Consider the following 23,230-nt stretch of genomic DNA (forward strand, 5'->3'; position numbering starts at 1 on the left):
ACTCTCTCTCTCTCTCTCTCTCTCTCTCTCTCTCTCCCATCCCCTACTCTACGTCCCTCTCTCTTTCTATGCATTCTATCCCATGTATGCTTTGAACTCCCATCCCCTACTCTCTATCTCCCTCCCTCCTTCCCTCTCCATTCCCCTCTCTCCATTTCTCCCTCCCTCTCTCCCTACCCCATCCTCTCTCTCTCTCTCTATGCTCTTTCCCCATTCCCTTCTATCTTTCTATTATTCTCTGTCACTCTACATCATATCCCTTACTCTCTCCCCAACATCTACTCTCTCTCTCACTCACTCTTTACCCTCTCTCCCTCTCTACCTCTCTCCTTATCCATCTTTTCTATTAAAATTCAAGGCTTCAATAGTGTGTACGCACTACAACGCATGCTTGCTATATGCCTACGCATTATTTAAGTCATCAATTTAAAAAAAGGTTTAAATAGCATGTATGCACTATAGTGCATATTCACTATTTAAGCATTGAATTTAAAAATGCTTTAAATAGCGCACACACACTATAGCGCATATGCACTATTGCATGCACACACTATCTAAACCATTGGATACCACCAAGTCTAAGGCTTGGATTTTCCTTGGGGATCCAACCCAAAGGTTTGGAGGCTCTAAAATGGTCTTAGACATGTTTTCCAACAAGCATACAAAAAATGCTTGTTTTTTATTTTGTGCTCTCCTTCAAGTTTTTCTGTGGTTGAGAATCAATAAAATCAAGTTAAAAATAGTATTATAGATCTTTATGTTAGCTATATAATCATATAATTTATTTTAAGTTCATATTATTTCAAGCCTTTCAACTATAATTTCTTTCGAATGTATGTCCAATTTCTCTTAAAAACGAACATATACTAATTGGGGTGTAGATTTTAGCTCATTTGTCGAATTTTACAAAAAGTTAGTTTTTTAGAAACTAGACTCCATTCTACACACTTTGAAAAAAGAAGTTTTTATTTTGGATTAATTTTCAATAATTTCTAGGGGAAGCACACATATATTTCACGATTTTTGGATGTGTCCACTTACAAAATTTATTTTAAAAAATACACGTTATAAAATTACATGAAATTTTTTGGGATAAACTACATGGTGTTAGGTAACTTTTGACTAGAGTGATTAAAGAATTTCAAAATAAAATTAAAATTTTAGGGGGGCCACACTTTGCAGTATGTTATGTTTTTTCTTAAAAAAATAGTTTTTATGTTTAGGGGGGGCCACCATTTTGAAAAAAAATTAGTAGTTTAGAAACCAGATTCAAAGGACTACTACTTTTGTTTTTGTCATATCTTAAAATTTTGAGCGTAACTATCTTCAAACTCTTGTCGAAGTTTAGAACTTGCTGATTTCAGAAAAAAGGTGTCCACTTATACCCCCCTTTTGGCACCACAACTTGGTGCACTTACCCTCATGGTAAATTTTTTTGAGGTGAATTCAAATAGGATTGAAGGAGAAGCTTCTAGAAGTGATATGGAATGAGGGGTAGATTCATTGAATCCTACCTAATTTGTCTAAACCCTAAATTGGATTATGGAGAATGAATGACAAAATATCTCAAATCTCTATTTATAGGGATGGCTGGTTAGAAGCAAGGGTTGTCATGTGTGAGAACCTAAGGAAGACAAGAAGTCAAGGGTATTGTTTCATCAAGTGACCTAAGTAAAGAGTCTACATTGGCATAGTTAGAAGGCTTAATAGTATGGATGCTTGAAGGGTGAACAAGCTATTAGAGCTTAAATGTGTGAAAGACAAGCAGAATGCAGGACTAGAACATATATTTGTAATCTACAAACGGAGTTGTAAGTTGTAATCAAATCAAGCCTTACTATTACTCTCTAATAATTGTATTAGTCTAGGGTAAATCATTTAGATTAAGGTTGGTCTAATGATCATTTGTAAATCCTTTGATCGGGTGACATTCCAAGTGAATGGTCTAAAGTCCTCTAACAAGGCTCACTCCTAACAGGGTGATTGAAATCCTTTAATAGGGTCACATTTAACAATATGTGTTGTAACCTTTAATAGGTTTGGCCTTTCATAGGGCATCACTTCAAAAGAGTGAAAAAGAGTAGCATGTTATTGGTGGTTTTTTCAAAATTGGGTTTCCACATAAATCATTGTCTCAAATGTGTTGTTGGATCTGTTATGTTTCATGTTTACATTTCTACAAATTGATTTGACAGTAACCTACAAGTTTTAAGTGATTGCATAATCTTATAGATGCATGCTTGATGATAAATGTTTTATGGGTTCACTAAGCTGTGAATTTTTTTATTTATACATCTGGACCTTAGATAACTAATTCACCCCCCCTCTCAGTTATTTTAAAGAATTACAATAGATCCTTTTTCTTCTTGATTAAGGCAGTGATAGTTTCCTCCAACCCAGAATAGTCATCCTTCACAAGTGGATTTTTATCAACTATTTTGCAAGGCACATGATTATCCCCCTTCTAGTTTTCTCCTCCCATGGGGTTCCTTTAGCTAAACCTCCACATCTTTCTCAGTCCCCATATTTTGAGTCTCCATGTTTATATTTATAATTAGGGAGGTGACCATCCCTTGATCCTCAATTTCATCCCCCACCTTAGACTCAAGGGTATTGGCTTCATTTTTAAAAGTCTCTAAAACACAAGATGGCAGGGATATCCTAACCACCAGAAAGGCTATCTTGAACTTTGTCTTCACTAGCATCAACTCATCACCCTATTCCCCATAATTTTGCATAGTCACTTTTTTTACGTCTAGAACAACTTTTCTTCTTAATATTCTCAGTAGAGTTAGAGCTATCCAATATCTCTTGGCCTTAAGGGGTAGAGGGACTCTTCTCTCTTAGTTCCTAGGGATTTTCTTCTTACTTGTAGCTCCAACACTATCCACGTCGAGGGCCTCAATCTTTTCCATCTTAATATTCTTAAAGTAGAAGAGGGACCTTTTTCATCTAGGGAATGACTAGAAGGGGGAAAACATTTGGAGAGTAGAAAAATATTTAGGAGGGGATGAGGCTAGGATTTGCACCTGAGGGCCAAGGCCCTTATGGAATTTAAAGAGGTGAAACATTAGGGCTTGATGGTAAATGGTACAACTCTTTCCTAGATCTCTTTTCTTATGCACATTTTAGCCACAATCTTCCATGGGGTGTAACAACACATAAGGAAAAGATATAATCTCCCTATTCCTAAAGTGATTGAGTATGGGAAAGTGATAATAGTATAGAACCTTAAACCTAGATCTTCAAGAGTTACCTCATAATAGCATAGTAGGTCATGTCCCAAGGATTTGGAAGTTTCTCATGCACAAACCTACCATAGAAGCATTCAGGTGCCTCATCCAATCAAAAAAATTCCTCAAACTTATTTTGTTTGCGACCCTCATTTGTTTCTCCAATTCTTTCCTTCCAGGGAAAGACCAATGAAATTCACAACAAATTACTCACTAAATTCAAATGAGAGTGGACATTAATAGTCACCCATCGGTCCTTCCAAGAATCGATGAATTGACTAGAGACCCTTGTATCATGACCCTCTATGCATTACATGAAAGGAATCAAACCTCCTTCACGCATATAAGTCTAGGAAGCTTCATTCTTTCTAACAAATTCCTCAATTTTTGGTGGCTTGATATGAAAATTGTTACTCTCTATGGCTAAATCGTCTCCAAGCTCAACCACCAAACCGTCCAAATTTTTTGACATTAATATTGCGGTAAAGATTCAATTATTGCCTTGATAGAAAATTAATTAACATCAAGTAAAGATGATTTTGATTGACCAATAAAAAGCACCTCAAGGTTCTTGCTACTATAGGGTTACATGAGTAAATACAAATTTATAGTGCATAAGATGCATATTTATGAAATCAAATGATATAGCCATGAATACAAGAACCATGCCATATCACCCATCTTTGACAAATCTATATGCAACCTTGTCTTATTGCAAAAAAAAAATTTGAAAAAATATTTATGAGAGTCAATAGATAGAAATTTAATATCTAGAGTTACCAATTTAATCGTTTAACATCAAGCATATTGGATTTTGCAATTTCAATTCTATTTATTGCATCTTTTCCAATATTCATCCTTATAACATGTTTTAGGAACCAATGTTTCCATAAACCTTTGTCTTTGTCAAATTTATGTTTTCAATTCTATGTTTGTCATCAATTCTAGTTTTTCCTTATGTTCTTATTCAATTATGGTGTTTCATCACTTTTATTTATTCATGGAATTTTCCATGATTAAAGAGATGTTCTTATATTTGCCACTCATATTTACTCAATATTATATTGAATTCTACCACCATTTCCTCTGACAATAAGGACACATGCATTCTATTTTCATATGTAATGACTATGCATACATTTTTCTATTTTTAATGGATTTTTCCATGACTTTTTCACATGAATTAAAAAATGAAAGGAAATTAATTTAGATTATTTTTAATGAAGCTTTCATGTATATTTTAATTGATTTGATTTTACAACGTATCCACTTTCTATTTGTAATACATCCTAACTTCTTCTAATAAGAATTTTTTGTTCTATTTTCTAGAGTCATTAGTTTCTAGGACAATGAACTTTTATGCTATGAATTTTCTTATATTACCATTAAATATTGTTGATGCTCCTAAAATCATGTCATTTTTACTTTATGCAAAAGTACATGTGTGAACGTAGATGTGCGCCCACACACAAATATATATATATATATATATATATATATAGAGAGAGAGAGAGAGAGAGAGAGAGAGAGAGAGAGAGAGAGAGAGAGAGAGAGAGAGAGAGAGAGAGAGAGAGAGAGAGAGAGAGAGAGAGAGAGAGAGATGTGTGTGTGTGTGTGTGTGTATACACACTATTCGTTTTCTTGGTGCTACTATCACTTAATTTAATATTTTTCTAATTTATATTATTATTATATTTTCTTGATATAATGCTTTCATATCTTACTGGTTCTTCTTGAAACTAACCTAGGAGCTTTTTTTCCATTTAAAAATCTTTTTCATTCTTCGAATTTTTCAACATTATATTTTAAATCTTCATTATACTCATTGTAAGACATTCTTGACATTATTCCCATACATGGATCTTCATCTCCTATTTTCTATCCTCCACATACAAGCATAATAAGGAATCACCTATAGATAATTTTAGTAGTATTATTATTAAACTGTATTATCACCTACCTTTAGCAATAAACATATTAAGATAAGCACAAGCATAAAAATCTACTTATCATCATTGAATCTAAGATATTTAAATGATTTTACAAACTGTAATGTAGTTAACTATTTTTTCCCATCCTAAAAATAGATTGTTATTTGAAATTACTTTTCTGAATTCAATCATTTATTACGTGCTAAGTTGTATTTCTATTCACCATGTTATCAATTTTTTGTTGCTATGTATTATTTTGTGAATGATCCTACAATAGTATCTCTCCTTTGTTTAACCCCAAATAGAGATTATAATAAAAAAATTAAACTATTATTTTTATAATTAAGAATTCAATGTGATTTAGTCCAATAATTATTTAAAATTTATAAAGATTTTCATCATATTAAAATTTTTATTTATTTATTTTCAATAAGTTATATAACATTTTTAATAACTTATCTTTATATAATCTTTTATTTAGGTTTTATAGTATTCCATGATACATGATTGATAAAATTATAATTTTTGAGTGTTTAGACAATAAGAATTGTATTATCTATAATTATATTTTTTTGTTAAATATTTAATTTATTATTAAATTTTACTTAAGATTAGTTTTAATTTAAAATATTATTATCTTGGGATGCATTACATCCAAGTTACTTTGTTTTAAAAAATAAATAAATATATCAATATTAAGTGTATATTTATATCTAGAATTTTTTTTCAAAATTTATCTATATTATTTATAAACAATTAAAGAATATATGTTTTGTTGATAATTACAAAAAAATTTATTTCAAATATATTGCAAATAAAGTTTTCTAGAAATCTTAATCTAAAGATTATGAAATACAAAATATCATGTTGAAATGAGTCCATTTGATGGTTCAAACCTTCCTTTACAGAAGAAATGTATTCTAAACAAAATAGACCAACAAAATGAGGATGTTACCATTAAGACCTTCCAATGAAGGAGCTATGTATGAGGAGCATTCATTTCTTCAACTTGGTGTTCTATTCCAATAGGAATAGTTAATGTGAAAAATTTGAAAGTAGAGAAAAATTTCTTATAAAAACCCCCCTTCATATAAATGTTATTAACTCGTGATGTATATTTAATCTTTGAATGAAGGTGTTGATTTGTATGTGTACAATGAGATTGTCTATATCCTAACCCATAAGTGGAACACACATTATGAGATTACCCTTGTGTAAATCTATAATATCCTATACAATAATTTTAAATTTAATACATATGTGATGCATTTCAAACTATATGAATACGCTATAGTTAGACTGTCTCTATAAAGCTTTCTTGTTAAGTTCTTCATACGTAAAGGAGGTATTTGCAAGTAAGTGATCCTTTGCAACCATAGAAACACCTTGGTTCTATTGTCTCACTACAATCAACAATATTGATTGTTTCATCCTCTTATTTGAGATTTTTTATTTAACATCTAAAACATCAAAATCAAATGAACATTTCAAATTGTTGACCCTCTTTATACTTATTTCCTTTCTATAGCATAATCTAATTTTGAACAAAGTTGAATATTTAAAAAGCTAAGAAAAATGTATTAATTTGATTAATATTTTAACTTGTTTATTTACATCTTCTATATTAGAAGATAAAATAGTAATGAGTCTATTGTATATAATTTATTTTGAGTACATTAAGCTTCCTTTCACAATAAGGTAGTTAATTCACCTACTCTTCAACTATAACCTATTATCATAAATAAACAAATTTCTAGCTGTCTGATTGGTTTTATCAACTATCGAGTTTAACTCCTTTTTTATTTATTAATATTATCTAATTTATTATTTATCTGAACTTAAATAGAATAAATATAATTCTATAGTAATAAACATGCTCTTGATTTTTAGAAGAAAAAAAATATTGTTGCATGCCTTCTCAAGATAAGAATATTTCGTAATTATTTAAATGTAGAGACAATAATTGATGTATTCACTCAACCAAATTTTATAGACACTTAAACATCTTTATGTTATATTTTTTAATATTTTTACCTAAAACAAATTTATTTATAATTAAAATTTTAATAAAATAACACTAAATTTAAATCAATACATGTTTTTTTTACTGGTAAGGAAAAAGATCACATCTGATGTTAAGCACATTCAAATTCGAAAGGGTCATTTGGGACCAAGTACACCAGAAATAAATAACCACTACAAATATACCTTGAAAAGAATCAAACATCTTGTCAAAGCTGGTCTATTAAATTTAAAAAGCCAAACTGAAAGGTCCATTGCACCAAGTTTTTAAAGCTGAATTACCGAGTAAAACGTTGGCAAGCCACAGAATTCCAATCAATAACAATCACTTGAAAAGACAGTCCTCCTAATCGATCGTCAATGGCCAGAAGCTAAGATCGACTTTTTCAGCAGGAGCCATTTTATAATTATAGAGTTTTCATTGACAATTACACTCACAGCGACAGTAACGGTATACAGTAAATTTAATCCACATTTTTATTAACCGCTTATGGCGGCTGCTCATTTGGTGTACACGACTCTATTCACATTGTTCAATCCACGCAATTAATTACTTTCTGGGTTGGTAAGCTGATCGCATCTTGCGTGTGCGCTTCTCCTTCCACTCATTATTCTTCAACGCATCTAATCTGCCCTACTAATAAACTCTCTCGCAGACCATTTTGGTAGGGAGAAGTACCAAATGGATCACAAGTACAAGACCTTAGCGGGACTAACAATGGCGGCAATACTGATGACATCCATCGTTCAGGAATCAAAAGCCGTGGGAGTGGTGTGCCCGATGAACATAACAGCCGAACTGGACGCCCACTCCTGGTTATTTCAGCAGTGCTTTTCCCCCGACAAATCATACTGCTGCCAAGGCATAATCGACCTGGTCAAAATCCTGCACTTCTCGTGGCTGCACACCACGCACTCTTTCCTCCTGCCAGACAACGCCACCGCCGACTCCTGCGTCGCCGAACTGGACAAGCAGCTCGTTCATCGCGGGATCGACTCCAAACTCATCGCGGCCTGCAGACTCGGCCTCCACAACTTCCTCAGCGACTCCTCCACCTGCGACAACATCACCGATCTCGCGAGCTTCGAGAAAACCGTCAACGTGACGGCGCTGCAACAGAGCTGCAACGCGTCGAGGGCGGGGGCGTTCCAGTGCAACAGCTGCGTGATGGCCATGGGACGGGCGCTCAACTACTTGAACCAAATCTCCCCACTCAAGGGGAAATCCAATTGCCCGGCGTTTGTGATCATCTACGTCGGCGGCGGGATAAATTGCTACGACGCGCTAGGCCCCGACGCGACGTACTGCGTCCTGAGCGTCACGAATATGTCTCTCGTGGCCAGCGCTACCGGTCCTCCTCGCCGCCGACGCAGCAGAACTCCGAACGCGGTCACCAGGACGCTCATCATGACGCTCGTTCCTTCTCTCGCCGTTCTCTTCCTCGTCCTGGCCGCCGTTTTTGGGTACCTGAGAAGGATCCGCGGCGTGAAGGAAATGCAGAAGACGAAGCTGATCCGGAGATACGAGATCCTCAGTGAGAGCACGGGCCTCATTTTCTTCAACATGGAGGAGATCAAAGAAGCCACGGGGAACTTCGTGGACTCGAATCTGATCGGGGAAGGGAGCTTCGGGATGGTCTACAGAGGCAGCCTGCCCGATGGGTCCCGAATAGCGGTGAAGAGATTCAAGGACTTTAGGCAGAGAGCGGAGGAGGAGTTCAGCCACGAGGTCCAGGTCATCAGCACTACCAAACACCGGAACTTGTTGCCTCTGAAGGGATACAGCGTGGGGGTGATCGAGCAAGAGCCAGAGCAGGTTCTGGTGTACGACTTGATGGAGAACGGCAGCCTGGCCGATTATTTCTTCAGCTCGACCCGGCCGTGCTTAACGTGGCCGCAACGTTTCAAGATCATTGTTGGTATAGCGAGGGGTTTGGTGTACCTGCACGAAGACGCCAAGCCAGCCATCATTCACAGGGACGTCAAAGCGGCGAACGTCTTGCTCGACGAGGACCTCAGCCCGCTCGTGGCCGATTTCGGGATGGCCAAGTTCAAGACGAAGGACAAGACGCATTACACCACACGAACGGTCGGGACGCTGGGCTACGTGGCTCCCGAGTACGCGCTCTACGGGCACCTCAACGATAAGAGCGACGTTTTCAGCTTTGGTATCATTGTGCTGGAGCTCCTGACGGGCCGGCGGGCTTTCGACTCGCGCACTAATCGACTCGAGCACGTGCTCGTTTCTGACTGGGTGGTCGACATGAGTCAGAATGGGAGGTCGGCGGAGATAATCGATGAGAGGATTCGGCATTCGGGTTGCAAGAAGAGTATGGAGAGGGTGTTGCTGCTGGCGTTGCAGTGCGCTCATCCGAGAGTCGGGTGCCGACCTTCCATATCTGAGGCGCTTCTTATTCTCGAGTCAATCGGCAATCCATCGCAAAACATGATCTGTGCATTGCAGAGCATGGAGTTGGACCTGGAGTCGTCGTGCAACAGCAGAGGGGACTTCACGTGGCTTATGTCTTCTGATACGGCCGATGCCTTCTTTACCTCCAATTCTACCTCTTCGTCCAATTCACGGGAATTTCCCGGCTGACCTGTTTTGCGCAACGAACACATAATCGTAGCGCAGGCAACGGAGCTCGTGGGTTTTCCTCGGCCCCACGGGTGGGAAAATTAGTAGCATGTTCAAATTGGAGGGTGTAGTTTGGTCACCACTGTGTTGATCGGGGAACTCCACCGTGAAGATTTTGAGAGATGGCGAGGGTTCAGTCGTTCATCAATCGATTCTAATGACTGATGCTTACCTACTAAATCATGTTGACATATGTATCCATAGTTTCTCACATACGCTACTTCGGTACAGCAAATATCGCTTTGTATTTATTTATTTTTTCTTTCTTTTATTGTCCTTCCCGTGGAAAACGAGCGAATTCCGTGCCCACAACTTCATTGTTTTTCATAAAAACATTCTGGACGATATGTGATGAAAATAAGGAACGTATTTCGTTGTAAAAGTCGTGTTTCACGGAGAATGGTATTACCTACTTTGAATGGATAAATTATGTAGATTTCTGATAAGTATGGTTATTTACAAAGTTGACTGAGTTGTGATTATTTTTTTAATGCCGAGTTTTGTTTGTTGGTTTTTCTATATTATTAGTTCCTGTCAAAAATAGGATACTATTTATTTCATTCAATTCAACTAACTAATAATTCATGAGATTTAAAAGGTTAATTTTATTTTTCAAATGTTTATATCTTTTTCTAATTTTTCATTATTTTATAAATCACATTTTCCATTCACTCTATTCGACCATTCTCTTTTTGACAATGAGAAAATTCAATTTTCTTCAACAAAAATAAAAATTTTCTCTAACAATTCTATCATGTATTAATGAATGGATTAATTACAACTTTATCTTTTCCACACTTGTGACAAGTTCATTAGATTTTCAAAAAAAAAAAAAAATTTATCTTCCACCTCACACCACTTTGAACAAAAATGAATGTAATCAATATTAATTATCACCTTTTTTTTCCTTGCCAACTTCAAATATAGAACTAGATATTTTATATTTTTTTATTTTAAATATATTTATTAGTTTTACATTGATGTTTACTTTTGTCAATCGTAAAATACTATTTCTTTTAAGTTTACACTATGTTTTACTAGCTACTATTTTACAATCTTGCTTTAATTATTTTTTATACCATTTTACAAATTGTCAAACTAATACTACCCCTTAAACTTACTAGATATCTTGGTAGTTTGAATTAAGTAATCAACAATTTATTTTTTAAAATTAAATAATTAACTTATAGTTGAATTTGTAGAAATGAGTAGTTCATTCATATAATATAATTTCTATTGTTATTAAAAATTTTCTTAAAATAATATAATTATTAATATTTTAAATTACTTTCCTTATAAAAACATATCATTCTCTCTTTCTATCATTCCTTTCTATCTATAAATCTCTATTTTCTTTCTTTTCTAATTATTGGTAGGAACTTTGACGCATTATGTCTCTTGTTGTGTTTGGTAGTTGAATAATATAAAATGTAAATATAAACTATGAGATAAGTTTGTCTTATTAATATAAGAAGAGGAATATCACAAGTATTCATTATAAAATGGTCACTAATTAGGACAAACATGTCTGAATAAGTTTGTTGTCTTATATATATTATGAAATAAATGTTCATTAAGATTTTTTATTTTGTTCTGAATATATATTTTAAAATTATTTGCTTGTTAATTTTTATCATGTTTAACTATTTTTTTCCAATCTATTTAATATTGAACCATATATTGTACTAGTATCTCTAGTCATGTTACAAAGTTTGTCAAGCACCATATAAATTATAAGAAAAGTGCTAATTTTTAAAATTAGTTCTAATGACTTGTCTAAATTGTAAAAAGTAATAAATTTGTCAATGTTATTTATAAGAAATTAGTAATAATTAAAAGTGAAAAATATATACAATAGAAGTAAATGCAAAGATTATTAACAAAAGGTGATGTATTTTCCTTTTGTTAAAACATATAATAATGAGTTTTTAATAGAGTTCTAATAGTTGATTGAATTTGTATTCCTAAGAGAGTTAGATAACAAGTAACAAATTTACAATTATATATATATATATATATATATATATATATATATATATATATATATATATATATATATATATATATATATATATATATATATATATATATATATATATATATATATATATATATATATATATATATATATATATATATATATATATATATATATATATATATATATATATATATATATATATAGTGAATAAAAATAAATAAATTCTTAGCACTTGCTTCAATCAACTTATTAGTTACCACATAAGAAAATTCTAGTGCCTACAACATTTCTAACTACATACTAGTTTTATGTACAAAAAGTCAAATGTTTATTATGAATGTGTTTTCACTTTCATGCTTTCACACTATTTCAACATGATAGGTGGTCCTTAGCTTACATATTCATCTAGAAGGTCTTAAAGAGACTTCAGTACACTTCTATATACTTTGTTGTCAAAAACTTCTTACATCTGCATTTATTTTTTGATCCATACTTCTCTCATTAGATCATGAATATGCCACATAAGTTGGTAACCTCCATATGAAATAAAATAGAAAGAATGTAATAAGATAACCAAATCTAAATGCATATTATATCTTTCTTTTTCTCATTCTAGGCTTAAGATACCTTACCAACACTTTGCTAATATAAAATTCCATCCCATTGACAACCATATCACACATGTTTAGAATGGTGGTGCTACTAGCCAAGCTCTCCCTTTTTTATACTATACTACGGAGGTGACACACAAAATTGTGTACCATGTAGAAGGGTTTTTGATATTTTGGACCACCAAATTATTCTTATCAAATGATGCTTTGGAGCTAATTTTTGGATATACTCATTTTTAGTTTTTTTTTACTATTTGAAAGAGTTTCTTTTATTACATAGCATTAGTTTCACCTTGATGTTTGTCACCAAAATAAGATTCTCATAGAAGTCATAAGAAAATTTCCCAAGTATCCAATTTAGTCTTCCCAACCCTACAGTATTAGAATGTACTCATGTAATCATGTGATTTAGTTCATCTTTATTAGTTCAACTATCATTCTTCAATTTACTTGTGATCTATATTTATGTTAGATTGAGTGAATATGTTTATGCATGGACTATGCATAGAACACTTCTATGTCATCTAAAAAGGTGCAATCTATATCTACTTCAATGGCTTGCCTTGGTTGATATCTACCCATCTCATTAACACCAACTTATCAATCCTTTTTTCTCTATATCCATCTTAAATAACTTATGATATAGCTCAATAAATTGGTCCTTTTACACAAATATTATTTATTCATATCTTACTTTCTCAATAACCTAACTCACATAGATCATTTCTAGGTAAAAGTACAAAGTTGTGTCACCTTTTAAGCTAACTTCACAAAATGACTGAATTTGAGTATTTCTATCTAAAAATCAATTTTGTTCAAACATATGATCTAGATTATTTCATTCCAGCTAAGTTATACATGGTCTCACACTTTGCAATTGAAAATGTTTATTAAATACATGGTTTATACTAGTTTGTATCAAATTACTAAAGAAACATAATCATTTTTCAATAACTCTACTATTTTTTATGATATTTTTTTAATAACTTATAAACACCATTTTATAGAGCTCAAAGTCAATAATATTCTCATATAGAATTGATACTATTTTAATTAGATATAGCATATTATAATTAAAAAAATCTACAAGCATGTATTTTAACATTCGAAAAGATATCAATTTTGAAAAAGAAAAAAATATTAAATCATATAAAAAAAATTGAAGCTGATATGTTGTTCTAGAGGAGAGAGTCCTTTTCTAGAATGTATAATTTTTATTTTGGTCAAAATATATTTGTTTTGAAAAATATGGTGGGAAATGAAAACTGTCGATTTTAGGCGAGTTGAAATTGGAATCATTATAAAAGAGAAAATATAGATCTAAAGCCTATTTTTATTTTTGAATGTTCTAGATATGTAACGCCCCACCATGTGACCCAAAAGAAGTTAACCTAAAGTTTCACTAAGTTTTTCAAACATTTTTTTATAAAGATAATAACTTAACAACAATAGAATAATATAGCGAAAATAATTAACATTCACATAAACGCATACCATAAAACATATTATAGTTCTTAAGGGTCCCATGGCGTTGAATCATATTTAAGTTTAATTAATAATAAATCTAATATATATTAAATCCACATCAAATAATAATATACCAATATGAATCCATTTAAATAATATGCAATTATATAATTTTTATTTTTGGATGTTCTAGATATGTAACGCCCCGCCATGTGACCCAAAAGAAGTTAACCTAAAGTTTCACTAAGTTTGTCAAACATTTTTTTTAAAGATAATAACTTAACAAAAATAGCATAATATAGCAGAATCAATTAACATTCACATAAACACATACCATAAAATAGATTACAATTCTTAAGGGTCCCATGACATTGAATCACATTTAAGTCACCAACTTATTTACACCAACTTAACAATCCTTTTTTTCTCTATATCCATCTTAAATAACTTATGATATAGCTCAATAAATTGGTCCTTTTGCACAAATATTATTTAATCATATCTTACTTTCTCAATAACCTAACTCACATAGATCATTTCTATACCTTAACACATAAATAATCCATGTTGGGCATGACTATAGTTATAGCTTGATTAGGAATTATTAGTGAGATAATGGAGGCACAATAGGCATATTATTTAAAGGAAGCTAGACAAAGGCATGATAAGCAAGATAGGTAGTGTATGTATATAATAGCCAAACACCTAATATTTCATAAATTTTAGTTGCTTATCCTTGTTATGTCTCTTTATATATGAATTCTAACTATTCTTATTATTTCATGCATTACACATATCTTCTCTCAAGTTTGATTATAAATATAGTTGATAATATATTTTATCAAATTTCTCTGATTCAAGTAGTCTCTCATTGATTGACTCTTATTCACTCAATCTTATATTAATTTCCAATCACAATCTAGGTGTCATATAACGTATATAGGTAGAGTTGTGTCATACTTACAAATTACAGTTAAAATCTAGTAAATAATTCTTTTACTAATTTTCATAAGATTATTTTGCTATACCCTAGATTGGCCATTGTCACTTTCTTATCAAACTTATGTTCTTTAGAAAAAAAAGATCTAGAATTTACATTAGAAAGGGAATAATTAACTTTGGATGATTTTCCAAATGGAATCTCCTGGAGAGTTTTAAATACCGAAAGGCTTTTCCTATGTAGAGGGATATAGGGCTTGGGATGAATGGAATGCAAAAGAGAGTTGGAGTGATTGACAAGAATTTTTTGGTTTTTGATGTTTCCTTCTTCTAGAATGCTATTATATTCTGATATAAAGATTGGGTATTGATCATCGTTAAGAGCTCTACTATTACATGGTTTTTGCTTTGGGTTTAATTATTGATTGTCTATTGTGGAACCCTCCTTTTTAGAATATTTTGTAAAAGAGAAATGATGTCTTCTAAGTATCAACAACTTCTTCGTCTGAGATATTTGATCTAAGGCATGGGAAATCATATTCATAGCCAAGGGAAGATCATTAGTAATGAGATCAGAGGCCACAAATAGATTTGAGATAGAAATTTTAGGTTCCTTTGTCTTGTTTGCAATTTGATTGAGCATATTGGCATATTTGGTTTTGAAGAAGAAGTGGAGATTCTTACCTAAAGTATCTTGGTTACTTTCTCCTTGGCAATCCATTTTTTTAAATATATTAATAGTGATTAAGATTTGATTTATATAAAAACTTACATATTATATTTTTAATGAAATTTATGGATAATTTTTTAGATTATCAAATAAATGACATATACTACTGAATAATAATATTACATGTATTTTTATTAATAAATATAATTTTAAACTTTATTAAGGCTAGATTAAAAGAGAATAACAATGTTCGATTCTTATTGCTTATTCAAAAGGTAATTTTATTTACTTACACATGTTTTTTTTTTTACTTTAAAATTTACTTAATTATATTTTATTTGAGACTTAATTTATTTTAAGAAGTTCCTTATTTTATTTCTTAATGTAACTTTTAAGTTTGTTTTTCAATTTTTATTTATTTATTAGCTAAGTAAATCTAATTTATTTATCTATATTCTATTTGTTTCATTAAATTATGCAAAGGATTGTGTTACATTATTTTATTTTATACGAATCAAGACTTATTTTATGTTGTAATGTTGCTTATTTTATTACTTGATGTAAAGTTTTTTTATGTCCAAAAAATGCATCATTTATCAATGCTTCTATTTCATTTTTGCTTTAAATAATATCTTGAATACATCTATCTAAATAATATAGATTAACTTATCCACTTAAGAATTTTTGTTTTGTTTCTAGAGGGTATCCCCACGACCCAAGCCCAATGGGTTCCCTTTATGGGGCAAACTTGGGGTGAGACTAGTCCCTTCAGCCATGAGATAACTAGCACATCCCCCAAGTGTTCGTGGTGGGGTACTGATGGGCAGGGAGTCAAACCTAAGACCATGGGGATCTACCCATATCCTCAAAACCAACTCGTCTAACCCACAGGGGTTATTCACTTAAGAATTATTGTTATTTATTTGAGAGTAGTAATTATATAAAGTGAGAAAGGGCCTAAACCCATTAACAAAAAGTAACATCAAGAGTAGCAAACAAAAAGTTGGGGGTTTACAAGAAGCGAGACCCTACAAAATGGACAAAAATTAGAACCAAAATAAAAAATAAACTAAGACTAGTCCCAAATAGAACAAAACCAAGAAACTACACTAGCTAAGACAAACCAATTCAAAAATATAACACCCAATACAAACCAGAACCAAGAAACACACACCAACACCAAACCCCAGAACCATAACTATGCCACAACAGAGTCTACTACTTTCTCAACTCCTTGAGCTTCTCTAGAAAGGAGGGAATCTTAGCAGGTTTTGAAGAAGCTGCATCCTCAGGGATAACCTCCTTCTTAGAAACCAACTAAAGACTTTCCTCTTTATCACAAGATTCCTCCCTCCTTTTTCTTTTTTATTTCCTTTCATCCAACTCATCCTAATTCATGCTAATGGCATTTTCCACTCTATCCTAGGAAGCTCTCTTCTAAGAAGCCAAATCCTTGATTTTATCCCCCAACTAAACCTAGGACTCATTCATAGATGCTAAAGAAATAAGGATCTCATTTTTCTTTTCCTCTAAAGGCAGTACAATGTGAATCTCCAAAATATGCTCCTCTAACATCTCCCAGTTGCACAACTTCTCTCCAAAATCTCTTCCCACTTCCCACAACAACTCATCCCTCTTTCCTTTGGTCTAGTCTTCAACCATGCATTCCACTTCAACAAGGACCTCGAGTTTATTTATCTTTCTTTTGAGGCTATCTGAAGTTGAAAGAGAAACCACTTGGCAACAACTTTGAGTTTGTTACATGGCATATGCACAATTCATCGAACTTGAGGGCTAAGACCTCATGATCAATTCCTCCATTAACACCTTTAGAAAGGAGGGTAGGGGAAGTAGACCGAGGGATTTTGAGATCCATAGGATAACTTAGCTAGGTTTTGGGGGAGGGTAAGGAAAATGAGATAGAAGGAATATTAGCCACAAGATAAGGGGTGAAATTCTTTGGGGTCCACACAAACTTAGTAGACACACAAGAGCCAAAGACCAAATCAAATTTCCACAACTTATTCTTATTTCTCTTGTTGAGAAACATTCCTATGCTTATCTTTACATTTTGGTACTTGAAAGAAAAGAAATATTTTGGAGGGCTTAGGGATCCAGTAATTGCATGGTCATGCAAGAAAAAAGGGTAAAGACCAAACTGTTGAGATCAATAGACAAGGTGGGGCTAGGACCAACTCAAAGGGTCAAACTAGGGTAAAACCCATAAACCTTAAAAAGAAAGCTTTGGTCAAGTGGGGCTCCACCTTTAATAGGATGCTCATAAATCCTAAAAAGAGAGCATTATTTTTATTTATTTTTAGAAGGCCATGATTCAATTCCAGGATATCTACAATTATTGGGAGTGTTTTGAGCAAGATTTGACCTCACCATTGTGTCCAGGTGGCCATTCTGGCAAACTTTAACTATGAATTGTCCTATGATGAGGAAAAGTCAAATCTAAGGCAAATTAGACTTGGAAGCCCTATTTTCCAATTTGGAGGATTACAAGTACCATTCTTCGTGGTGAGCTTTCTCACTGTGGTACGCAAACCCACATTTGCAAATTGGTGTATTTTCCAAACTAAAGATTCTTTGATTGAGTGATTTGGGGGGGTGTCTTAAGTATTTTTTCTTCTATTTATTTCGTGTTTTTTTTATTGTGCATCATGGGTTCTCCTAGATTTCTAGTTTTGACTCCACATAACTATGCTACATGAAAAATTAGAGTATGGACTAAAATTATTAAAAAAAGGTTTAATTGATTATATTATTGGAACCATGATTGCACCATCTAATCTTGATAAACTAAATGAATAGAATCATAACAATAAGGTTGTTATGGTACTTTGAGGAAGTATGGACATGATGATCTTATGTTCCATATTGACAATTCTAAGACTATAAAGGAAGAACAGGATAAGTTTTCTAGCTTGTATGAAAAAGTAAACAAAGCTAGGGGTTTTGAACTTGATGAAAATCTCATGTCATTAGATCCTAAGGAGTTTTCAACACAATTCGTGACTATATCACCAAGGCACATGAGCTAAGGTCGATGGTTAAGGATTGTGGAATTACAATAAAGGATGAAGAATTGATCCATAATTTGATGAGATAACTTCCTCGAGAGTATGCATCATTTGTTTCCACCTTCAACACTCATAAGTTGACCTTAGATTATTCCTACATCATTCCTTCATTTGATGCCTTCACATAGATGTTGATGGTAGAACAATAAAACTTGATGAGCATGAGGATTTTCAAGTTTTCAAAGTCTAAAGCATTGGTGGCTAGCAAAGGGAATCAAGGAAAAGAGCCTAACAAGAAGAAAAGATCATGAAAACAAAATTCCCAACAAGAGAAAGAAGACTCAACCTCTTTACCATAGGATAATTCCAACAATAAGGGGAAATTATCTAAGAAAAAATTGCTTACTTGTGCATTTTGCAAGAAGAATGGACATGAAGAACATCATTGTTACAAGAAGGAGATAGATGAACTCAAGAATCTTCTTAAGAAGAATCAAATCGGTCTACCTTCCAAAATGACTACTTCATCCCCTTCTTCGCATTCATATTTTGATAAAGGAAAGGATCACATGGGAAAATCTCAAGCCTTAGTTGCTACTTCAAGTCAAGATTTAGGGAGATGGCTTCTATATTTAGGGGCTTCTCATCATATGGCATCTTCACAGTCTTATGTTTTCATCATTTGATCCTTGTCACACTCCACCTATTTTGATGGGCAATCATGCATACATGGATGTTATTGGGAAAGGAACTATTGATAAGGGGGAGGGATACTTCAAAGACATGTTGTGCGTACCCCACCTAAGTCATAATCTTCTTTCCATCTATCAGCTCACTCATGGAGATACAATGTGGAATTCACACTTGATTTTGATTTTATCAGAGACTTGGAGACTATAGAGATTCTTTCTATGAGAGTGGTTGATCATGCATTTCTTCTCCTCCTATTGATATTGCATCTATTGTTGCTCCTAATGATGCTTTTATTCATCTTCTCTTTGGTGAAGATGATCCTTCTTCAATTATTGTGAGGGAGCATACTAACCCTCATCTTCATTCTCTACTTTATCAGTCTTTTGAGGTTGACATAATGTTAGATCCTTTAATAAAATAGTTGGAGGAGGCAACTTTCTCTTTAGAGGAGACATTTGAGTCATTGACACATGTTCTTCATTCATCCTTAATTGATCCTGATTTGCCTTTTTCAGTAGAGTGGCATAGTACACATGATTTGGAGGAGGCACTTTTTAGTATTGACATGGGGACACTTGAGTAGGTGTAATGCCCCGCCAAAGGATCCAAAGAATTTCACTAAGTTTACCAAACAATTTTTTTTTTTTAAAACATGAAAGATAAACCATTCACAACACTTGCGGAAGCAATAGATACAATTCGAATAAAAGTATACATAACATATCAGATTACATTCTTTAAAGATCCCTTAACATTGAATCACATCTAATCTTAACCATTCATCTAACATCACATCCTTATGAAATATCAATAATACGTCCAACATTCAAGTGTCTTTTATGTAATTACATTTCAGATTGCTCAACCATCCACTGTACATGTCACAAGGTATGAAAAGCCTAAAAGAATGAACATCCATGTAAATAAAGTACATCATCATCCAATATTAATCAATGATGCAATTAAAAGTAAATGAAACCTCATATCATACATGATACATCATCATCATAAAGATATAAACATCCATCATAAGAGATAACCATAAATCACAGACATAACTAACTAAGTGCACAGTTCCTCCCAACCGTAAATAGCATCATTAGACCATCGTGGATCCTAGCTATCCCTCCGTGTGTAACATTCCAAAGCACCGAAGAGATCATCGGTATTAACATAGTAGGAATGTCACTCCTAAAACATCCTACTAAAATGCAAAGTAAAGCATAGGATACCATCATCTAACATATGCAAATCATCAATATAGGAAACATACCAGAAAATACATCCATCATAAGGTATATCATCTATCATAATGCTCCAAGAACATAATGAAGATAAATACCAACCAAGAATGCTCCAGCCACGGTGTCTCCGACGGATCTCAAATGATAAGAGTGGAAAATACACTACCACCCGACCGCATGGAACCTAAGTGGTCCACTCCCATCGTGTTGAGGAGATAATCTCAAGTCCCAAATAGGCTATCAATCCACAAAGCATAAATCTCTATAAGTCCAGGAATCCTAAAAGTATACTAACTCAAAGGTTTCTATCACACACAAAATCGACATCTAATTTCCAGAGGCACACAATAACATGTAGGAAACCTACTATGCAAGTGGGAAAGTGTCATCGCATTTATCACATACAAATTACCTTGGCAGTTAGCTAAACTCCACGGGTCCATACTGATCTCATGCGGCCACTAGTATCCTCTCATACTGACGAGGCATACTACGGAATGCACGGTTGCAACCATGCGTTCTCACTACTCCTGTCCTAGCCTGTACAAGCACTCAAGGTATGGGCGAAAACCAAAAAAATTATCTTTTTAGGTTCATTTAATCCCCATTTAGTGTGTAAATGTTATTACTTATTAACCAAACTTACAATGAGTTACCCTGGCAGCCACTTAGGGCCCCGACCCCCATTGCAAGCCACTTTTCGACACTACAAGTAGATTACCTACCCTAAGCTCATGGAATCATAAATCACCACAGTCTTGTACAAGCGACTGTAAAGAAAATCCAAAAGATAATCCATAAAAAAGAATCATCAAATATCCATGATAAAAGCATCAAATATCCATAATAAGAATCATCAAATCTCCAAGAGAATCATCAAATATCCATGAGCATTTGAAAAGCATCCATAGAAAATCATGACCACAACAGTTCTCTATTGGCAACTGAAGGCATCACTGATAATCATAAGTATCCATTGGTTCTCAGCAAGCAACAAAGAATATCTCAAAATCATACTGATCGAAGACTCCAAAATGGTTGATTCAAACATGTCATAACATAACATCATCAAGAAATAAATCAACATTTCAGTCCCATCACGACGACTAGAAAATAATCCAAAGATAACTGATCGATGACTCAAAAATGATTAGCTCAAGTGTCTCATACACATACATCTCAGCTTCACACATGAAGACCGATGAACAAATACAAACATTTCATAGAGCATACGATCACATTACCATGGTTGGGCTTAAAAGATCGAGACCAAATAAGATCAACATGCCATCACATCTCATAACTCCCGAGCCTTTGGTAACAACCTAGGACTAGTCAACACTAGTTAACCAAAAACCCAAAACAAGAAGCATATAGAATACACGATGCAGACACATGTTTTGGTTTTGCTATCTTACATAGTTGAATCAAGTGTAAAGGTTTTCAGGTTTTCTGTTTGCAAGTATATTTTCAAGTGTCTTAAGTTTCATCATTTGACCTACAAGTCAACCCATTTGTTCCCCGATAGCATTATCCTTCTATTATTTAAAATAATATTCTAAGAATAGCTTAAGGGTAAATGTTAAATCATTTGACACTTAGTAAAATTATTCACTCAATGTTACAAATTAAATGACTCTTCTTAATGTTACTTCAAATTTTAACATAAATCAAGGATCATTAATCATCTAAATTATAAGAGAGCCAATTACTAATCTTCGAATAAGAAGATTATAACTTTATTAAAATGATCAATTAAATCCACCAATTAACTTAGGTACACAATTCCATGACCTAATATTTAATTATATGTTACCAAGTTTTCACCATTAAAATATCTAAAATCATAATTCAAGTCATGAGACTTATCAACTTCAATATAGATACTCTACAATCTTGTTAAAAGAATTAAATAAATCTCTATTACATAACTTAATTATTAATTAAATCTAATTAACTCTCATTAATTGATTTAGTTAATAATTGCATAACCATAGCAACGTTCCAATTAATATCAGTTGACTAATAACTAACAATGGTTCAAAGTTGACTATGATCCAATTCCTTTAATACTCATATTAATAGTTCAATAATGACTTGTTATTGTTTAATAACAAGTTACATTTGAAAATCTATAATGATCACATTCGTCATTCTTATATGAATACTGATGTTTTCTTAATTAATCTGTATTATCAATAATCATTTAGATCATTATTCTATTATTTATTAATAATTTTCTAGACCCAACAAACATTAATAAATATTAAACTCATCCAAAGCTATTATCACTCGATCTATAGAAACTTCCATAACTATTTTCGATGTATTCCAATTGATATAAAGTTAACTATCTCTAAATCTCATTACCTAATACCTATTTTAACCTTACGTCATATATCTCCTGAGATTTTGTCTAAACCAATTATTGATCTATAACTTATTGCTATACTTCAATTATTAACTATTCTCAATTTGAATTTAACTAAATTAATTAATAGTTATACTAACTATACTTATCATTCATTAATAATTGCTAACCTTAACAATTATTAATAAATAATAAACTCATTGATAATTTCAATATTCAATTATAATGATTGATATTCGAACCAATCAATGAATAACAACTAAATCATTAATATCTCTTCTCTTCTAATTTTTTTTCCCTCACTTAAAAAAAAAATTCATTTACTTAAATTGACTAATAATTAATTACACTTCTTCTACTATTAACTAATCTTAATTAAATTTGATTTAATTAGATCAGATAAT

The 23,230-nt window shown here is 32.7% G+C and overlaps 1 protein-coding gene across 1 annotated transcript; it reads left to right on the forward strand.

The window, feature by feature from the left end:
• The first annotated feature begins 7,659 nt into the window (after positions 1–7,659).
• Positions 7,660–10,270, forward strand: LOC149567239 (putative receptor-like protein kinase At1g11050). Its single transcript, XM_089820419.1, has one exon. It carries the CDS (start codon positions 7,869–7,871, stop codon positions 9,783–9,785), a length of 1,917 nt encoding a protein of 638 aa, XP_089676545.1. The 5' UTR covers positions 7,660–7,868; the 3' UTR covers positions 9,786–10,270.
• The last annotated feature ends 12,960 nt before the right edge of the window (positions 10,271–23,230 follow it).

The sequence above is a fragment of the Cupressus sempervirens genome, chromosome 3 (assembly GCF_028749045.1).
Source record: "Cupressus sempervirens isolate cs-2001-9-10 chromosome 3, ASM2874904v1, whole genome shotgun sequence".
Lineage (NCBI taxonomy): Eukaryota > Viridiplantae > Streptophyta > Pinopsida > Cupressales > Cupressaceae > Cupressus > Cupressus sempervirens.